This window comes from Ruditapes philippinarum, unplaced genomic scaffold, assembly GCF_026571515.1.
Source record: "Ruditapes philippinarum isolate M1 unplaced genomic scaffold, ASM2657151v2 ctg5631_1_1_1_1, whole genome shotgun sequence".
Classification (NCBI taxonomy): Eukaryota; Metazoa; Mollusca; class Bivalvia; order Venerida; family Veneridae; genus Ruditapes; species Ruditapes philippinarum.
In genome coordinates, this window is record NW_026863950.1 from 83,742 (window position 1) to 105,052 (window position 21,311).

General features: G+C 31.6%; 1 protein-coding gene across 1 annotated transcript in view; it reads right to left on the minus strand.

Moving 5' to 3' along the window:
* The window catches only part of LOC132723913 (uncharacterized), a 34,848-nt gene extending 25,371 nt beyond the window's left edge, over window positions 1-9,477 (minus strand). The window contains exons 1-2 of the mRNA XM_060708721.1: window positions 9,350-9,477; window positions 878-1,514 (exon numbers count right to left, since the gene is read on the minus strand). Coding sequence (XP_060564704.1) covers window positions 878-1,514; window positions 9,350-9,358 — 646 coding nt within the window. The 5' untranslated portion in view covers window positions 9,359-9,477. The remainder of the gene's footprint in view (window positions 1-877; window positions 1,515-9,349) is intronic.
* Between the last annotated feature and the right edge of the window lie 11,834 nt (window positions 9,478-21,311).

Consider the following 21,311-nt stretch of genomic DNA (forward strand, 5'->3'; position numbering starts at 1 on the left):
CAACAATGTATTTTATGTATAGGTTAGAGTGCATATTGGGTGTTCTTCGTAAATAAGAAAGCTAAAAAGGAGCGGAGCTTGCGAAGCGACTGTAGCTTTCTTATTTACGAAGAACACCCAATATGCACTCTAACCGGCTTAGTGCTCCGCCCACTTGCGTTTTATAATATAAAACGTCCAGTTTATATAAAATCTGTTCTATTAAGATTTGTAACCTGAAAATTTGAAAAATCCTCGTCGGTGATTGGCTTAAAAATATTGGCGAGCACTAATTATTTATATTTTCCGTTTTTGTTGTATTGTTTCCATATGGTGCTAAATTGTCATCTAACATACGCTACAGATTTTATCCATATCAGTTGATAAATTTATAATTATAAGAAAAAATACAGCAATGTATACAAGCAACGTGATGACGTCGTCCGATGTTTATATCTCATAAGGGCGCCAGAATGACGTCATTTTAAACTGACATGGATGGGGAATGACGAAGGAATTATTATTCGAGCATCGATGTAAACACAATGTTATCCAGACTGACAATTCTGCAAGTAAGTTTAAATTGTTTGAAAAATTGATGGCGACATAGAGCAGCGCAATACAAAAATCGGCAGCGGGAATAATCGCTTGAAAAAAGCGTAAGTGGTCTCCTTGTTTTTTTCATGTTAGAATCGAAATAATATTGGTGTTCATCGGGCATTTAACACTGGCATGTCGTTTTGATGCAAAAAAACACTTAGGCCTACGGTCTTTGTTATCAGTTCCCGCGCATCAAAACTTTTAACGTTGTTAAATGGCCTATAAACACTACGTTTATTTATGAAATGAACAACGAATATGCTATTTGACATCTCTCGATTTAACAATATATGCATACCTGTATTATTTAGCACGCCTTTGAATTTAGAAATGTCACCTGTGCCAATTTCCGACTTCCAATTTGACGTTGAAACACTTTCGGTTGCAATCTGGATATGCCTGTTAACATCGTCGGTGCGTTTTAAACTTTCACAAACATCTCTGCTAACATGAATGTCCGTTGATTCGTCAAAGGAATGAATTAATCGTGTGCACTCAAAGTCAGCATCTGTATCTGTGAAAAGACGCCGCAATGAGCTCGTCAGTCCATTCCATTTATATTGAAAAGTATCAAAGTCAAGAAAGGCACTCTTTGCATAGTTTTCGAGATCATGATGTTGATCCGAGATACACTTAACACTATCAATCTCTGGGTGTTCACTAAGAACAAAAACTACTTCACACAGAGTTTTTATTCCCCAAGTCTCGATTTGTTCGTCGATGTTTTCGTCGTTATCCACAAAAAGCTTTGTGTATAAATTCTTGTAAAATGTTTGAATATGTTCTTTCTTTTCTGTTAGAATATAATCAAGAGATTGTCCATTTTTTCTAACGTGTTCTTTTATATAGGCTTTAACAGTCAACGGTACAGCTTTACTAAATAATGAAAGGTGTCTGAAATATAACTCTTGTCCTCTTGTTGACTCCTCTTTTTTCTAAAATTCGAATATAGATATAATCTGATGTAAAAAAGAAACATTGCACTATTATATTTGCCATTTTTATGTAATCACTCGAAATGATTAGATTTTTTTTCCCATCCGAGTACTGGCGCACGTTGCATGACTGTTAAACTGCCATCGCAACACAATTATCAATCAGCGGCAGCGTTTTCAGCTATCTGGAAGCGCAAGAGATTGCGTTCGTTAAAGAAGGCCAAGGGTAACGACTGCAAGTATTATTATATTTAAATGTTTAACAAGAAAAGCCTATTAAAAACAATTAGCAAATCCCAAGTGCTCCGTTTCTTTTTTTTTTTCTTTTTTTTTTCGTCAGTATGGAAATGATGGTGACGAATATATATTTTGTTTATTAATTATACAGTATGTAGCTGAGATATTTGTTTTTCGTAAAATTGTAAGACGATTAAATGCTGTAAATTATTCTTAATCTTGGGATATACCTGGTAATACTACAATTCATTATATCTTGTTTGTAATCAAACGAGATAAAACAGGTTTCCAAATCTTTACCTAATCAAAAGTTTCATAGAACAAGGGCGTTGTTACATTCGAAAGAGTTCTTATCGTTTAACTAATGCATGTTTTGCTGATCTTTCAACTGTCTGTTTGAAGCGGTAGAAATTTTATATATTATACGTCCATTTACAATCTGGAGCTAACTCGTAAATAATAGACGGGGAAAAGTATTTTTTTTCAAGCTGCTGTTTTGTTTAGAATTTATATAGTTTATATTGAAACATAATTATCGTTTCGCTGCACAAAATAACGCAACAGAAAAAAAATTGTATTCTTAAAGAACTTTAGGAGTTTATATCAGGTATTGCCACAGTTTAGTTCAGTTTCCGGTGCGGGTATAAAAAGTCGTTGTTAATTTTGCTTGTGAAAAATGTAAAATTTGATTGCCTAATTGTGCTTTAGAGGATTGTTTTTATATTTGAGCGGTGAGAATGTACCTATGTTATAAAATACTAGAAATCTCGGAATTGTGAAATTGTGAATTTGATACCTTGTGTGATATTTGAATTGACATTATTTGCTTTTGTTTAGATATTTTGGTTGTTATAGCTAGGACACGTAGTAGACATCGCATATTTGGTTTAACCAGTATACACCTATATTGATCGCTTGATCGTCACGCATGACTTAACTGTAATAAGCTGAATAGATCGGTACTGATTGATACTGAATCTTTAGATATGCGAATTACAATTGGACTTTGGCGAGCATGAAATCGGACATTTACTTATCCGTCCAGTCACAAGAAAAATTGCCTAACGACTTGCGCCTCTATACATAATTAATCAATGTGCATGCGAACGTTGCTTTTTCTTCTTCTATCTGTATATTGCGTTGAATGTAATCCAGGACCGACTAGCAAGAGAGCACGCGGGCAGGCTAGGTTGGCGCGATCATCCACTACATCCTCACATCCGCCGAAACACACGCATGCACGCACGCACGCACACACACATGAGATCGACCTCTCGCAGAGTAAAGTAACAAATGACAGCGGGCATTCGTATTTTTCGCGTAGCTCTGGCCAAGCGTTCTTCGTACCTAGGCAACAGCCAGACGCTACGCAACAGAAAACAATTACATGGAAGATGGAACATTGACATCATCAAAGTCATCTGGAGTAACACATGCCGTAGAATTGAACTTCTTCTAGATATTAAATCGGAATTAAGACAAATCAAATGAATATGAAAAACAAGATCATCAAGGAAGTGTGGCGTTCAATGAATGCAAACCCCAAACGATCCAGCAACAATTGACCACCATCAAGGAGCTCAGCAGTACACCCAAACAAAAACAAGACAAGGCAAAAGGCCAAGCACGGACGGGCGATAACTTAAATGATATGTAATAATAAACTAAAGAAACAGACAAGGAATTAAAGAAGATGATTAATTAATAGGTCTTTACTTAAACGGGATGTAGGGGAAGGGGACTCGGTGGTCGGGGAAGTGGAGGGGCAAAATCAAAATAATAAAACAAACCTAAGACAAAATGGAAGAAACATTAGACGAGAAAACAAAAAGAAGGAACATAAAATTGTCACCATAACAGTATAAAATATCAAACAAAACATTAATCTCAGGAACACAGAGGAGCGCTGCCTTGGAACGTTCAGCAGAATAGACACTGCTGGGGAGTTAATTGTACACCAAACCTCACTTTTAGCCCCAATATGTTCCTTTTAAATGAAACAATGTTAATAAAATGAATCCCCGCCGAGTGAAATTCTAATAGTTGTTATGGTTATAAAAGGTAAAATGAGTTAAATAGAAAAATGCTCATGTAGATAAAAAGTAAACCAAATGACTACAAAAAATGGCTTTTTGTGATGTCTTCAGGTAAATCTTCGTTTAAGTGATGAAAGCTGCTCATTCCATGATAAAATTAATATGTGAATAAATAATTTTCATGATGTTTTCAGAAGATTTGAAAAGTAAAAAAATCGGTCGAAAAAAATAAAACTAAAGGAAAGTCAAATAAAGGCGGAAAATGACACCCTCTAAAGTAAAAATGACACTTTGTCGTCGTCCAATGAATTGAAAACTGTAAAAGACCAAAACTCGAAACGCGAACTAAACATGAAAAATTGGAAATGCATATTCGTAGAAACAAAAAATCCACGGAATAGAAACTATTGACATTATCCAACAGGATCGAGTAGAACAACATCGTCAATATCTAACCAATAACTTTGATTTTGACGGAGGTATATAAGATATGATGCAGCCTATAAACTTCCGGGACGAGCCGAGAGCCGTGCTGGTAATGTTCATACGACAATCGGATCGTGATAAAGTACGTAATGCTTACAAAGAAAAAAGGTAAATATGAGGATGTGCGAGGATGAATCGTTGAAAACCTGCCAGAAAGGGTAGTAAAGGCCCGAACATGACTAAATTGTTTTCTTAAGCTATGGAAAGGGCGCCTTTTTCAAATATGATAAACTCATAGTTGATAGAAAATCCTATGTTAATGACACAGTCGAAAAGAAAAGCTCGTGCCGGTAAGCAAACAGCAGAATTGCAAAGACCCACGATACACACCTGTAAATACCAATGTTTTAAATGTGAAATAATGTTCTTTAAATATAAAAGGATTTAATAAAAAAATGATTAAGCTGTGTCTCTTTATTATTTTTGCTCAGAATATGATACTTTAGCCTTATGCGAAAAAAGGATTCATACAGACGAACATTCAATGATTTCGGGTTTTTTCCGCACATATCAATACAATGTACTAGAAAGTACTAGTGAAAAAGAGTTAAAAGAGTTAGATTTTATTTAAAGGAATGGTTGAGTAATCGAGTGGAGAGATTATACAATCATTTCAAAAACTGTATTGTTTTACGTTTAATAATGTTGGGGCGTATGTATAAATATATGATCATTAAATTCGCTTATGTTTCGCCAGAGAGATCTCCTATAAACGATTCATTCATCACATATGGTCGCAGGTGATCTTAACTTGCGCCTTTATACCTCATAACGAAGTTGACTTCATATTGGGAGAAACTGATAACCCTGTTGATATGTTTAATATGCATAAAAACAATTAAGGCAGTAATATAAGTAAGTTCGGAATGTCATTAATAGAAATGTGTTGCGCCTGAGACAGGCACATTCTGAATGGCCGATTATTTCAAGAGACCAAAGGTGAAACCACGTACACGGACGGAGTACGGTGGGTTAAATTATTTCAGAGCGACAACAGCTATATTAGAATTTGTGGAAGATTTTGGTTTCGGAACAAATATTTACTATATTATACTCCAAATTTATCGGAACGAGAACTAGAGATATCATCTATCGGATTTTATGACATAGAATAACGAAGCAGGTACCTGCATGAAAAGGTTAAAATATCTGACAGCGCACAATAGTGATATTCAGCGTGGTGGGGCGTGCAACAAGATAATAAGCGAAAAGTATAAATGCTTACGAACTGTTTGGCACACTAACGCATCAGTTGAATACGAACACAAAATGAAACTGCTTTAAAATCATTTGCAAAATAAAACGAAAACACTGCAAATTGAAGGACGCGAAAACCTTATAGCGCGCAGTAACGATCCAAAACTATTCTGGGAACCACTGAAAAGGGCAAAACCGAATAACATTAACGTGGACGAATGGTTTGCTAATTTTCGCAAATCATTCACAACACAAGATAGTGCAGATACATAAAGGATTCCAAACCTACCACCATCAGATGATCTTGTTAAGGCGAGATATTCAAGTTGTTTAAACACTCCAATTGCGGAACTGTTTTTTTTTTGGCATTACTGGTTGAGAGAGTCAACGATAAAGCTACACATACGATCATTTCGCAAGAAAAAAAACCCTCCTCCCAAAGCCAATCACATCTAGATACAGAGAGATATTTGTCAATACATCTGCCATATAAACTGAAAAGACAATTGGCGAATTCTAGATGTTCTGGTCATAATTTAATGATCGAAAAAGGACGCCACCAGATATTGATCGACAACTCATTATTGTCTATGTTGTCTAAAAACCCTTGCTTATTTTGTTGAGGACGAGTACCACATGTTGATTGTATGTAAATTATATGACGAACTGAGAACCCAATGTTTTATTTAAATTTGACTTAACCGTTAACCTATCATTGGCTTATTTCATTCAACTATGTCATGTGACGATGAACCAAGCATTTTCGCTTTTGTAAACTAAATATACAAAGCTTTTGAAACTAGAAATATGTTAAAAACTTTATTAAAAATCTTGGAACATCCTAGTATAGTTTTTTGGAACCGAGAATATGAATTAAATGATGTTAGATACTAAAACAAATTATAAAGAGTTTGAAGAACACGAATAGTATTTGTACATAAGTTATTTATTTGTAATGCATAATTTATTTTGTAAATAATAAATTAAAAAAGTACAATATTATGTGTATCGTGGGCCGGAGGCCTTTAACGGCAAAAAAGCGTATGTTACGTTATGTTATTATATGAAGATCCTAATAGGAAAAGTCAGACATAGCAATTCTGATGTTTCTAGGTAAAAAAGGGGGCAGTGCCACAATAAAAAAATATGAGCATAATTTTGTAAGGACTAATTATGACGACATAATTCTTAATTACAAAATTATCATTTAATGAAATTAATTCCTAAAAGATAACTAATTAGTTCCGAAATTATACAAATTTAGTAAACATAGATATTTCTAGTTTCTAAATATTTGCTACAAAAGCGTGATACATGTATTCACAATTAAACAGAACAGAACATACTCTTTATTTGGAAGACACATATTACAAAATGTAACATGTGTGCAAATTTATAGACAATATTATAAGCAGTGGGAATGGTCAATACATAAATGACAAAAGAATTACATACAAACAAAGTAATTATACAATAAATATTGCTTATGGGTATTGTTATGACTAAATCTAAGCTGATCTTACATTCAAAAATAGTGTTTCAATTTCTTTTCTTTGTATGAATGGTGCTTTTTTAAAACTTATTTTTTTTTACCAATGTGATTCGATTGAAATAAAAGTTGTCAAAAATATAATTAAGACTGGTAGGTCTAGTATTAAAGAAAAACGGAAAAAAAGGAAAAAGGATAATAATAATAATAAGAATAATAATAATAAAGTATATGTGTAGTATAAAATCGACATTTTTATAGTCATATAAGCAATTCAAACATAGAGCACAATATCATGGTGCATGAAAAGTATTGAACTGATTTCAGTAAACAAAGTATAAAGTATAAAAGAACAACAATAAATAAGTTCGGGAATAAAAAAGAAATTCCACGAAAGCTTGAATACCCTCAAATGTAATAAAGTGCACAGATGAGGGAGATAATACAAATGGGCTTTACTTGACACATATAGTTGCATTTACTTCCCTTTATTTAAGAAAACAACTGTTTCAAACGGTTTATTGTGCAAAACAATTGAATGTATTTTGTAATATATTTCACATAAATGTCCTTAGATTGGAGGCAACTGGTGGTTTTCGCCTACTCTATCGTGGACCTGGACTCGACCAGAGCACGACATGGGACAGAGAAGCTCCAATTAGGTCTTCCTGCGATGACATGCACCCAAGGCCGTGCCAGATGAACTCCCGACCATCAACTCTCCAGTGGCGGTCGGGAGTCAGGAGTAAAGGTGTTTGTACATATAATAGTAGTAGTAGTTGTGTTAACTAGGATTTTGTATTTTCATTGGATTAAGTTATCAGAAGAGCGGTATAGGAGGCAAATTTGAAGGATGTTGGTAATTTATGTATTTGCCTATATTCTAGTACGTACCCCTGCAATACTTGGGAAAAATGCTGATGAATGTCCATTTACTGATACACAAGATTTGTTCCGCCAGTTATATCCATCAAAAATGTTTAATGATATTTGAGTAGTGTGGCTATCTACTTTATAAGACTCTTTTATAAACTCGAAAAGTGCAATATAAAGGTAAATAATCATATTCATCTCGAGAAAAAACCTCAATATCATTAATGTATAAACATAGAGAAGATTTGCTATAACTAACACGGTTTAAAATTGTCTGACAGTCCTTGAAGTGCACAAAACGTGCTATTATCGTACATGTATTCATGTAATTTGATCTAATCCTGTGTGAATGGTCCAAATCAATTTCGTCTGCTTCTTCAACAAAATTAAGCTTTGTTTGGTGTAAATATGAGTGTAAAATATATTTGTTGTACAGTTTCAAGACATTATTTAACCCTCAGAAAGGTATATATCAACGTACAATATCGGATTAACAAAATGAGTCAATTGAAATAGGTGTTCAAGATATTGAATGTATTGATATTGTGTGTAAAACTATATATCATATATAATTGTTATACAATCAAAAAGAGATCAATAGTCGCTTTTAAATAGAAGTTATCTTCTGATCTGCATTCCTTTGAAAACACACTTTTTGCATGAGATTGATTCCTCATAATGTATAAAATATGATTGAAGGTATCCATCTTAAAAAGTATTTTTTACCTTTCGATGACAGACAATTAAATTTACTATAAAATCTTTGTAGGTTAGGTACTTCAGTACTGTTTAGTATCGAAACACATTCTTTACACGTCATAAGATAATGCAGGAAGGACGTATTGTCGGTTTTTTTCTTTTTATTTTCAAATTGTGAGAAAATAAATACTTAGATAGTATTGCACAGAGGTATATTATAATAAGTCACTGGTTAAAGCGACTTGGTCTTGATTTTATTGATTTCCTGTTTGATATTACAATTGTTTTATATTCTATCAAACAATTTGGGGTTATAGACCATTGTCTTAAGGCAGTGAACTTAATATCATAAAGTTTGTGAAAAAAGTGTAAATGTATATTGCTAACTGTGATTTACTGTTTATAACTGCATTCATTATGAAATAAACCCATGTCTTGCCACCCACGAAAGAGTGTTTGGAGTTTCTTACAATGCGTTCAATAAAAAAAAGTAAATATAAAAAAGATGCTTTATGTGAGTGAAGAATACATAATGATTATAAGAATAATGGTTTTGTTTGTTATTAATAAAATGGAAATGTTGTTGATGATTATGATGATGATAACGATGATGATGGCCATGACGATGTGTGACAATGGTGGTATTAGTGGTGCTGCTTCTGCTGATGGTGATAAAGAGAAGAAGAATGTGACAAAATTATGCAATTTACTCTTATCGATAAATCATAAGTATTTTAAAGAAAATCAAAAGTAAAAATAACATTACAATTACACAGAATTTAATTCGAACAAAAATCACGAAATAATGTCTACTTTACCGCCTCCATTGCATTTGTACACTGCTACTTAATCATTTCTATAGACGTCTGTTCTTCCTGGATATAACCTTTAGCGTATAAAAAATAATTGTTATTCATATTTCATATAAGTGGCACTATTTCGCAACGTAACTGTAACGTGCACGGGCTAGCTGTTAAACTCTAATAAAATCTAAACATCTATTGAAATCTTTAAATAGATTATATAAATTTTCTTATGGCTTCTTTGTCAGTTGTCACGAATGATCAAAAAAATGATTGTTCAAACTTTTGAACTAAGTTTAATCAAACAGATTTTATAACAGGAACGAGCCTTAATAATCGATATATTTTATTTGATATAAATTTGAAATATTTACTTTTCAGGCTTTTTAAATATACAGAAATAAACGCGCTAGGATATCGAGTGTTAGAATTTCTACTTATGAAGATGTTCCCTATTACACCAAATGTGAAAAAGAGAAAATAGGTCAATTATAGGGTAATTTAGGATTTTTTAAAAAGTGTTTAAAAGAAAAATATTTCATCGAACTTTTAACGCAAAACGTATTTCGTTAGTATTGTACTGCAATATCTTTGCACTAAATACGTTGTTTTGTTTTACTTCTAGCTTCTTAAACATAATAAAATGATTCAAGGGCTCTTAATCAATCTACAAGCTATAAGTCTAAACATATTTATTCATGCTCGATTGCGCAACACGTTATTTCAACTTATATATCATAACGTTTAATGAGCAAGTAATATATGTAGAATGAACACAACGCCATTCATACTGTCTCCTCTCGTGTGCACCACTGTAAAATTATACATCTTGTTTGCAGCGTGAAGAAAATGATTAATGAAAATGTTTAAAAATTGTTTTTTCGTGATGAAAAAAGTTTTTAATTTGCTTACATGTAAGTCACAGCGTAAAATACTTGCTTATAACTTTACCAGTAAGATGATACTGCGTTAATACCCAGTGACTGCCTTTCTAAATATTTTAGACATTAATATTTATTGACTTGAAGATTAAATATCAACTATTTATGCCCTCGCTCTGAGGGGGTGGGGGATAGCTTTTTACTTGACCATGCACCTGTGCCTGAGTACATGCGTCTGTCAGTCCTGGAATCTTAAGAGTTGCTCCATAAATAATTTATTTAGGGTCGTGAAATGTTAAAAGTTTACATGTCAGTCGGACAGCATTATGTTACTGTGCACCTGAGGTTTCGCTTGTCGATATGGGCAGACATGCCAGTGTAATTGCCCTTGACTTTTTCTTTTTATTTCGTTAATACATGATAGGTTTTTTTAAGTTTATCTTATGGCACAAATCGGGATTTTGACATGTACTTTACAAATGACGTTATACCTCTAATTGAGATTTATTATTTTAGGCAGTGACTTTGCAAAATCAACAAAAAATAATATTTGATCACTTTCGTCAATATTCACGCTGCAAACCAGATGTATAATTGTACAATGGTGCGCAGGAAATGAGGTAGAATGAATGGCGAGCTGCTCACCCCACATTTTGACTTGCTCCTTAAACGTTATGTAATGCCTAAAACCATCATGGTCATTTTCAAAATGACGATTGAACGCGTTGAAGTTGTTTCGAAGAAATTGTTTAACATGTTTTAACATATAGTTAACGTTTGCTTTTGCATTGGTTCTGCAGCAAATGTGCCAAATCTGATGTGCAAGATGTGATCATAAATAAATATGTTTAAACTTATAATTGTTGATTTATTAAGGGCCCTGGAATCATTTTGTTCAGACAGCAAGAATTATGCAAAACATATTTTAGTGCAAGACAAAACTATATTCTTGTTTACAGTGATAATGCAGTACGAAATATGTTTTGCGTTTATTTGGTAAAATATTTGTTTATTGTACAAAAAATGATGAAATATTTGTTTATTTTATACATTTAAAAAAATTGAGGAAATATTTATATATTATACGCTTTTAAGAAAATTGGCGAAATATAAGTTTATTATACACTTGTGATGATGATAATGATGAATCTCTGGTACTTATAATATATTCTTATTTAAATCATATTTATATTGATGTGAAAGACGAACTTCACTGAGCCACTGAAATATCTAGCTTTTAAATATTTAATATGCCTCAATATAACTGAGAAAATGATGAAAAATAAATCGTTTAGCTTTCTTTTCGAAACGGGTAATTTTGTTTATTATTTTAATATGTAATCATTCAATATCTGTATGTTCTATAGGAAATTACTTGAACTGTAACATTTCGATTTAAAACGGTCGAAATAAATGTTCTTTTTATGTATAACACTTTTTAAATGTTATTTGTCATTTTTGCCCTTTCTTAGAAGGAAAAAATCGGTTTTGATGCGTAATGTGCCTTTAAATATTCAGCACAAATATATACAAAAATGATTTTATGTAATAAAAATATAACATAGAAAATTTATAACTTACTTTAATCAATATACATTAATCCTTTGACACACATTCATCAAATGCGTAATAGATTGTAGCGAGTTATGAAATGAGTCCATAATTATTATCTATTTGGATTACTTAATAAAATTCACTTTTAAAGTAATTCAACAAAATACCGTTTGAGTATGTTCTAAACTTACTTAAATAATATTGACATAGAATGTTTGGTAACTAAGAATGTAAGGCTATCTTAATAATAAACCTTTTGATGACGACTGCATTTAAATACTGAAATACGATCTGTACAATTAACCGTGAAATAAGAGTTGTAAGATAAGTTTATATTTTTCGTCTGAAATCTACTTATAAATTAGAAAAAAAGATATAATGATTTGTGGCTATATCACAAAACACACAAAAAATATTTGACAAAAGATTAAACCGATTGCATTAAGGGTACACTTTAAATATCAAAATACATAAAAAAAGTCATTATATAGAAATGCAGATTGTCACTCTAAAACGTTCGGTGTTTTTCCTTTATTTGAAGATCGGTGTCGCGTAATTATCACAAGCGTGGTAATATTACCACGCGTGTGATTATTACGCCGCCGCTCCGGTAAAGGGTAGTGCCGTTAGAATCACACGTACGGTCTTAATTATACTCTAAAATATTTAAATTATATACCATTGTATTGCACAATGAATTCCGCATCTAATGGTATAACTTCTATGGGAATTCATTAATTTTCTAACACACGAGAGGTTTTAATATGACAACATTCGTTATTAAAAATTATAATTATGTTCTGATAAATAAGTTTTTAAAAGTTTTTGTCCTACTTTTCTAATGTGTTATATTGATTGTGTTTTCACTTAGTGTTCAATTCATTTATGATATCATATAGACCTACTATAAGAAATTGTGATAGTGCACTGTTTGATTATATCGCGCCGAAGTAACAACGGTCATGCGTACGAAATTAAATTTTATTATATAATTATTACATATTTGAAAAGTTACGTAACACACTATAAAAATATATACTGAACCAAAAAAGAAACTTTCGCAAAGTATGTGCCATTTGTTCAAGGGTACCACTTAGATGTACACATTTATGTACATGTAGTAGCTTGTAAAACTCGTTTTGTTTGCAAAATCGGTCAGCTAATCCCCGTATAAAAGCCCGATATGTTTATTCAACGTAAAAATCGAGTTTCAAAAGTATTGAAAACCTGTATTAACATATCTACATTCAAACTCGGAGAAAGTTTATTTTTTGTTTCAGTATATATTCTGAAAGTAAAATCATTATCAAAAAATGTGCACAATTGTAGATTTGAATTCGAAAAACCATGTCCATAGCCTGAAATCTTCATAATCAGAGCTTTCTAACCAGTACGCTTACTTGGATTTACGTATCTATATTATCCACTTTTATTTTTCTATATGGTAATAAAAATATAATAATTGAAGAACTTGCACAACCCATTAAATCATAATGGTACGACCGATTAATGTAAATTTTTCTTAGATTAACGAGAAGTCATTGAATTTAGAAGGATAGTACATTTATTTACCATGCAAATTTAACAACACAACCAACGTATACATTTCGCATACCATTTTTAGGCGATTTGTTTTGCTTATTACTAATATCACACTAAAGTGGGTGTGATTGAACTTAAGCCTTCCATTTAATATGAATAGAACAGATTATTTATCTAATCTGTTACTACAACTTGCACATGCATATGATACAGATACAGACATATGAAAAGGAAAATGGGCAATCACGATAATATTAACGCACAGCATTCAACATCCTGTTTCTCATAGCCAGAATTCCTTTGAAGTCACATGCTTACCTTTACACTGACAGTTATTATGGTAGTTTAATAGTTATTGATAAATATGTAGCATCCAATATAAAAAATACTTAAAAATTAACACACTGCCCAATTCTTTTTTTTTTTTTTTTTTTTTTTTGATAAATTGAACATTTCCGATAAATACCGAAGGAAATAAATATATATAAAGCGTCACGGGGTTACTGATTATTCAAGCAACGTTAACCTTGAAACTGAAAACAAATATGACAATTTGAATTTTACATGTGTTCAATAGTTTTAACAATTTATAAAGTGGTTCTGTTCTCGTTTAGACCGTGTGATAATTACGCGAAACCACGCATGTGATTATCATACGGCGGGGTAATAAAGACACGGTTATGGGTAGTGCCGTACGGCTAATCACACGCAGGACTTTATATCTAATCAGTTTAATCCGAATTATAAATCTTTTTCTTAAAACAAAATAGTTCTGCGTTAAATGTTAAACTTTTCAGAACACTACTATTTTTACAATTTGCTTTATAACCACGACGCGTTATAATCGCGCGGTTGGAAGAAGTGCCGTGATAATCACACGTACGGTCTTATATACACTCCAAATAACACAAATTATATACTATTTTATTCCAAAATGATTTCCACATCTCGTGTATAACTATTGTGCGAATGCTATGATTTTCCAAAACGCGGATATGTATTAAAAATCACATTTTACTGGAATTTTCATACAGTCGTCATTTTCATATGAATACATATAATTGTGTTTTTATTTTATCTGATAGATATTTTATAAATACAAAACCCACCAAACGTTAACAGATATTTGATTTAGTGCAGTTTGATAAAATGCTCAAGATCATATTCTAAATCAAAGCACTGCAAGCACTGATGTTATTAATTGGACAAGGAAGAGTTTTCGTTCCTACAGACTAGGGCTGTATTTGCCAGGCAATTAAGATGCTAGACTATAAGGTTTGCATAACTGAAGAGCAATACAGAAATCAGTTTGCGAAAAACCTGTTTATTATCTTCAGTATACAATATTGAAATAGTAAAATGGATTCTTAAGTCTATAAAAATGTGGAATTGAATCATCCAGCAAGATTAAAAGTTACATGCCAAACACACACACTGGAAAAAATGCACGCCATAGTTTTTACTATATACCTATAAGGAAAACCTATGATCCCCTGGCGGCCCCAGGGCCATAATTTGAACAATCTTGGTCGAGGTCTACTACACAAGTGAAGGTTTTCATGCCAACTATCTTACATCTAGCCTTTGTATATTCAGAGGAGAAGATTTTAAAGTTTTTACTACATATACATAAAAGAAAAACATATGACACCCTTGGACCAATTCATTCTAGTGCCAACATTTGAATTGACGCTTCTAAATTTGTGAAGTGATCAGCTTTGCAGCCTAGCAGCCTGGCAACCTGGCAGTCTGAAGTTGGCAGCCTAGCAGCCTGGTAACCTAACAGCCTAAAGAACCTAAAGAAAACTAAGGATAATACAAACATGAATACCGTCGGAAATGAACATACTTAAACCATTCCACATCTTATTTCAGTATCGCGATATTTATTTTTTTTGAATATTGAACTTTGTTTGTTTTTTTAATTTGACGCTTCGAAATTTGTGAAGTAAGCAGCCTAGCAGCCTTGCAGCCTAGCAGCCTGAAGTTTGCAGTCTAGAAGCATGGCAGCCTAGCAGCCTAAAGAAAACTAAGGATAATTCAAACATGAAAACCGTCGGAAATGAATCGGTAGCACATACTTAGACCATTCCACGTCTTATTTCAGTATTGCGATCTTTATTTTTTAAAATATTGAACTTTGTTTTTTTTATTTTGACGCTCCGAAATTTGTGAAGTTACCAGTCTGACAGCCTGGCAGCTAAGCAGCCTGGCAGCCTGAAGTTGGCAGCCTAGCAGCCTAGAAGCCTAAAGAAAACTAAGGATAATACAAATATAAAAACCGTCGGAAATGAATAGGTAGTACATACTTAGACCATTCCACGTCTTATTTCAATATCGCGATCTTGATTTTTTAAAATATTGAACTTATTTTTTATTTTGACGCTCCGAAATTTGTGAAGTTAGCAGCCTAGCAGCCTTAAGAAAACTTAAGATAACAAAATCATGAAAACCGTCGGAAATGAATCGGTACCACATACATCGACCATTCCACGTCTTATTTCAATATCGCGATCTTTGTTTTTTAAAGTATTGAACTTTATTTTTTTCAGTCTGCCGATTCGGAATTTATGAAGTTAGCAGCCTAGCAGTCTAACAGCCTAGCAGCCTGAAGAAAACTTAGGATAGTACAAACATGAAAACCGTCGGAATTAAATTGATAGCACATACTCAGACCATTCGATGCCTTATTTTGATATCATGGTCTTATTTTATTTTGAAAGAAATTTGAAAGATTTGTTTCTTTTTGCATGTTTGTAACATAATTTTTCATTGGATAATCGTGGTGTTTATACAATCTATATGCTGTCAAATTTTAAAGAATTTTAATTTATAAATAAACATAACAGTATTATAAATTCGTTACAAAGATTATTGACAGATTATATGCCGTATATAAACTGTTATTTGCACTATAACCCCCAAATATATACATGTATATTTGAATTACCTACATGGCAGTGTTGAATAATAAATCATAGAATGACTGGGCACGACAATTTGTTTATTTCTGGAAAACGAGAAATGTCAAATAGTCTATAATATGAAAAAAAATTCCGTCCAAGCATCAAATGCATATCTCTAAGAGTAACACATACTGTCCCTTTTTTCAACCTTCCATTAGACTTTATTATAACAACTGACTGTATATACATAAAGTGTTTAAAATTTATAACTTAAGAAATATATCCTTTCTCTGTTTCAATATTACATGGACATGTGCACCTTTATGCATTTTTACCACATGTTAATTTATTGACAATTGTGATACAAAAAAAAACACAGAAAAGTTGTACATTTATAATATATATCACAAAGTGATTGAAGGATTCCTGTAGCAGAATGCCTGTAGGTGTGAACTTACTGAACAAACTAGACAAATACAATCTAAGATGTATAAAGCCAGTACAAAAAGTCAATCAACATTCACTCCTCTATGCTTTTGATGAACCTACAATTGATAAATTGTTCATTTCTATTCATCAACAAAATATTAGGAAAGTTATTTTATAGCCTATCAACACTGCCAATAACCATACTGTTTATATACAATAAAATTAATGTAATGACTAAGATAGATATGATAAAAATGAGTTACTTCCCTTTAAGATAGAGAAAATCCCCAAAAATGCGCTAAACAGCAAAATTATAACGTTTGGAAAGTAGTGGTGATATGTGTGGGTAAAAAATTAATCAAATGTTGAAATTCTTATATCAATCCAGGGATGTTTCTGATAATAATAGAGCATTATTGTATTGTAATCAGAACATTAAGCATTAAGTTTACAGTCGAAGTATCCCTTTGGGCTCCGCATTTTTACTAGTATGTTCTTGGTGTTGTATTTTTTTCTTTTCGGTAGTTTTATATCTTTTCTGGTTTTAGTAACGTTTTGCGCTCCGCAATTATTCACGATATTTAGTCTTATAGCCCCACACAGCGTTAGTTTTATGGTTGAATGTGATAGAATTGTCTATTATCTTTGTATTAAGATAATTGTTCAATTTTTATAGATTTTTGTAAGCATTGAGAATTATTGCAGAAAATAAGGTCACTAGTTTTCGCGATTTATGTTATTCGCACCAGTGCATTTTCGAACCTTTGTTTTTGTAAGATTACAAGCACTGTGAGACTGAGGAAGCTTGACGTTTGTTTCAAATAGCATTTCTTATATGTATTTTGTATATTCCTTTTTGTGAATTGTTGTTTTAAAGTAATCGCTTTATTCTAAAACGTAACCAGGAGGACTGTTCTATTGATATTCACATTTGTCAATTAATACTTAAAGGTACATTAGTATAATATTATTAGTGTAATCCTAATTATCTAGTCTGTTACCTTTTAGTCATACTTATAAGTGTTTATTTGTGTTTCAGTCTTTTACCATACGAAATTTTGAAGGGGTCATTGCAAGATGGTACCTAACGTTATTTAACATTATTTTGAGAAAAAGGTCATTTTATGAAATTTTAGTATTAATTGAAATATTTTAAAATTAATTCACTTATAAGTAATGTTATTAATTAAAAGAACATTTGAAACCAAAGTTGTATGTTTTACACCATTTTTAACCATTTTATTGAAAGAAAAATTAATTTAATCAAATGTGCCTATGCAAAAACGGTTCTAAATCCTATGGAGTTAGGACCTTTGCAACTTTAAAACAATTTCATAAAGTATTTGAGATTAAAATTTACATATCTTTCAACTTTTCAATCAACTAAAAGGTTATCATATAACCCCTAATGTATTTGCACAATAATATTAAGCTTAAAAACTTATCAAACAAATCATTAATTGTATAATTTGTATTTGTTACACATCCTTTAGTTGATAAATTGATGAATATTTGATTGATTAACTAATGATTTATTGACTGACTACAAGTTACAAAAACAAATGAGTTTTAAACATATATTCTTCATAGAAAGAAACAAAACTTTAATATTCAAGCCAGTTCAAATATAAAATAACCTATCTTACGAATAAAAGTTTTGTTTTTAATAATTCAGAATATAATTACATGTATTTCAAAAATATTATGTGAAGGAACTGTAACAAACGTATTTTCACTAGACGACTACATTTAAATAACCTAAGTTACGAATATTATCAAATACATCAGCTTTAGCTGTTAGTTTCAATATCTCAGAATATGGTCTCGAAAAATCAAACAAAAGCTACCAGAACATGCCTTTGTCGCTACCCAGCAAACACAAGACGTCATACTGACGTCAGATTTAAGTCAGGTTCTGACGTCGGATGACGGTCGGAAAAACGGTTGGATTTGAAAGTTTTTTTGACGTAATTATCTGACGTCAGGTAGACGTCAGAATCTCCCCATTATTTAACCTTTTTATGACCAAAATCTGACCATTATCTAACCATTTTCCGACCTCAATCTGACAATTTTCCGATCTCAATCTGACCATTTTCCGACCTAAATCTAACCAGTTTCTAACCATTTTCCGACCTCAATCTGACCATTTTCCGACCTAAATATCAACCCTTTTCTGCCCTAAATCTGATCATTTTCTGACCTTCATCTTATCATTCCCCTAATCCTTTTTGTTTCACCACGTCATAAATATTTTCTGGCTAATCCTGATTTGATCTTATTTAATGTAACTCATTCTATTAAGTAACTTTCCCTCAAATGAAATGTATAACAGAAAACTAAAAGCAAAAATATGTTTCATGTTTTTTTAATTTAAGATAAAAGTTGCAATTTTAAGCTGATACATACAATTTTAGTAAATTCTGCAAGGTTAAATAATTTTCATAAATAAAACAAAATAAAACATAATATAAGTGAATTACAAAACAAAAAGTATTACAAAAACAATGACATAAATGAAACTAAGAAAACATGTACAAATATTTAAGAACAAAACAATGTATGCACATTTCTATCAAAGTTTGCCTTATCAAATAAAACAATGAAAATATTATAATTTTAAGAACAGTTAAAAGATTCTGATAATAATGTTTCAAGCAATTAATGACAGATTTTCAGTACTTTAACTATATTTCTACAGCATTTCTAAAACATTTAGTGCCATTTTGCATATTTTGACCTCCTTTGATAATTGTCAGTAATGTATAAATTGCTGCCTTTTAGTTACTTCACAAAGTTATACTTTTAGATATCCATGAGAATTAGCACGAATTTTGAGGTGTGATGCTTTAAGATATGACCTTCTTTCAGCACCCCTCGTCTGTCCGGAGGATATGTAGCGCCCAATAGCGTGTGTGACATTATTTTTTTTACTGAAAAAAAAAAAGAAATTTATGAAACATGTAAAAATAACAAGCAAAAATCTTTTCATGGTTATATTAACTTAATGAACAATTTTGCCAACTTTTTATAAGAGAGCTTTAACAAAAATTAAAAGTAAACATAAATACTGAACATTTAAAAAGCCGCTTTTAAACTCCAGTTTAGTATGGATTAAAGTATGTAATAGAATTTACAAAAATCTTACTTTCATATGTTTCTTTTTACATATTCATGTGTTTCCGTACCTCCGACCTTTGAGAGCATGTCCAACACTTAAACTCCCTGAAAAGAAAATGATATTCTAATTTATGTATATATTCTACGTTTGAAATAGAACAGTTACGCAAGTCTAAAATATTTCATAGTTTTAAAAACTTTTAAATTAAAGATTTAATGCCGAAATGTCTGGAACCAAAACGTCTTGCGTTATTTGGGACCGGAACGTTTTGGGTTATTTGGGACCGAAACGTCTTGGTCCGAAATGCTCGAAATCGTACAAATTCATTCTCAATTCTCAGATTTTAACTGACAAAAACATCACAGTTTAAGAAAAATATGAAAACTAAGCATTCTCTTTGGTAGTACTGAAAGGCATATTATAAACTCTTCACAAGCAGAGTTAAAACAATTTAATTTTAAAAAGATTTATTATTAGACATTATCGCGAATTTGTGTGACATTTTACTTAAGCTGTTCAAATAATGATAATTAAATTTAAGAGTGCTTGCAATCATGCAATTATTTATCAAATACAAAGTAGAAATAAATCTAAATAAATTGAACTGACCTTTTTGTTCAAGAAAACCTATAATATTCACTTATCAATGCATCCCGATTCCTGACCGACAGCCAAAACGTAACGCCTACGAATTTGAATTTCCATCCACGTGACTTTAGATTCGAATTAAAGGTTAATTATGTTTTCTTTCCCTTTTCTGTCACTATGATTAAATGTTAAAGCACTATTAAAAACACGTCATTTTGATACATATAATGTACCACAAATGATAATATTACAACGTTAAATGATTGGAACTTGTAAACAGATCTGTAGCTATAAATAGATTCCATAATTGCGTATATACAGCGCCACCTTTATGTTTTATTAGGTTGCAGCGCCGCGATCTTGGTCTGTATTTATATAAGAACACTTCATTTGTAATCCAAATAACATTTGAAAAAAAGTTTAAATGATTACAACAGCGAATAAGGATTATTTTTTGTATTTTTTTTTACCTACCGTAAGGACACCGACCATAACCTGACGTTAGTACGACGTCAAAAAGAAACGTCTATTAGACATCGGTATTTTAACGTCAGATTTACGTCGTATTTTGGTCGCCGACGTCGTGACCAAAATCTAACATTAATCCGACGTTATTTTAACGTCATGTGTTTGCTGGGTAAAATGTAAAATATTTAATACAATTAACATTAACTACCTAAAGCATCCTAAGTGCTCAAATTGAAACATTTCCTCTTAAACAATAAATTTTATGGTGATATACATGTATAGAAAATCTCTAAACAATATTTTTAAGACTTAAATGTCTTCATGCAAAATTTTAAAAAGGGAAGATATGGTATATGTGCAACAAAGGTTCTATCTCCATGAACACAAAATTCACATAATAATTTTTGTAATTATTTCACACAAATGAACATTTCTGCAAATTAATTTGACAAAACATAGAAGAAAACATTGTTGTTGTAAATTTCAAT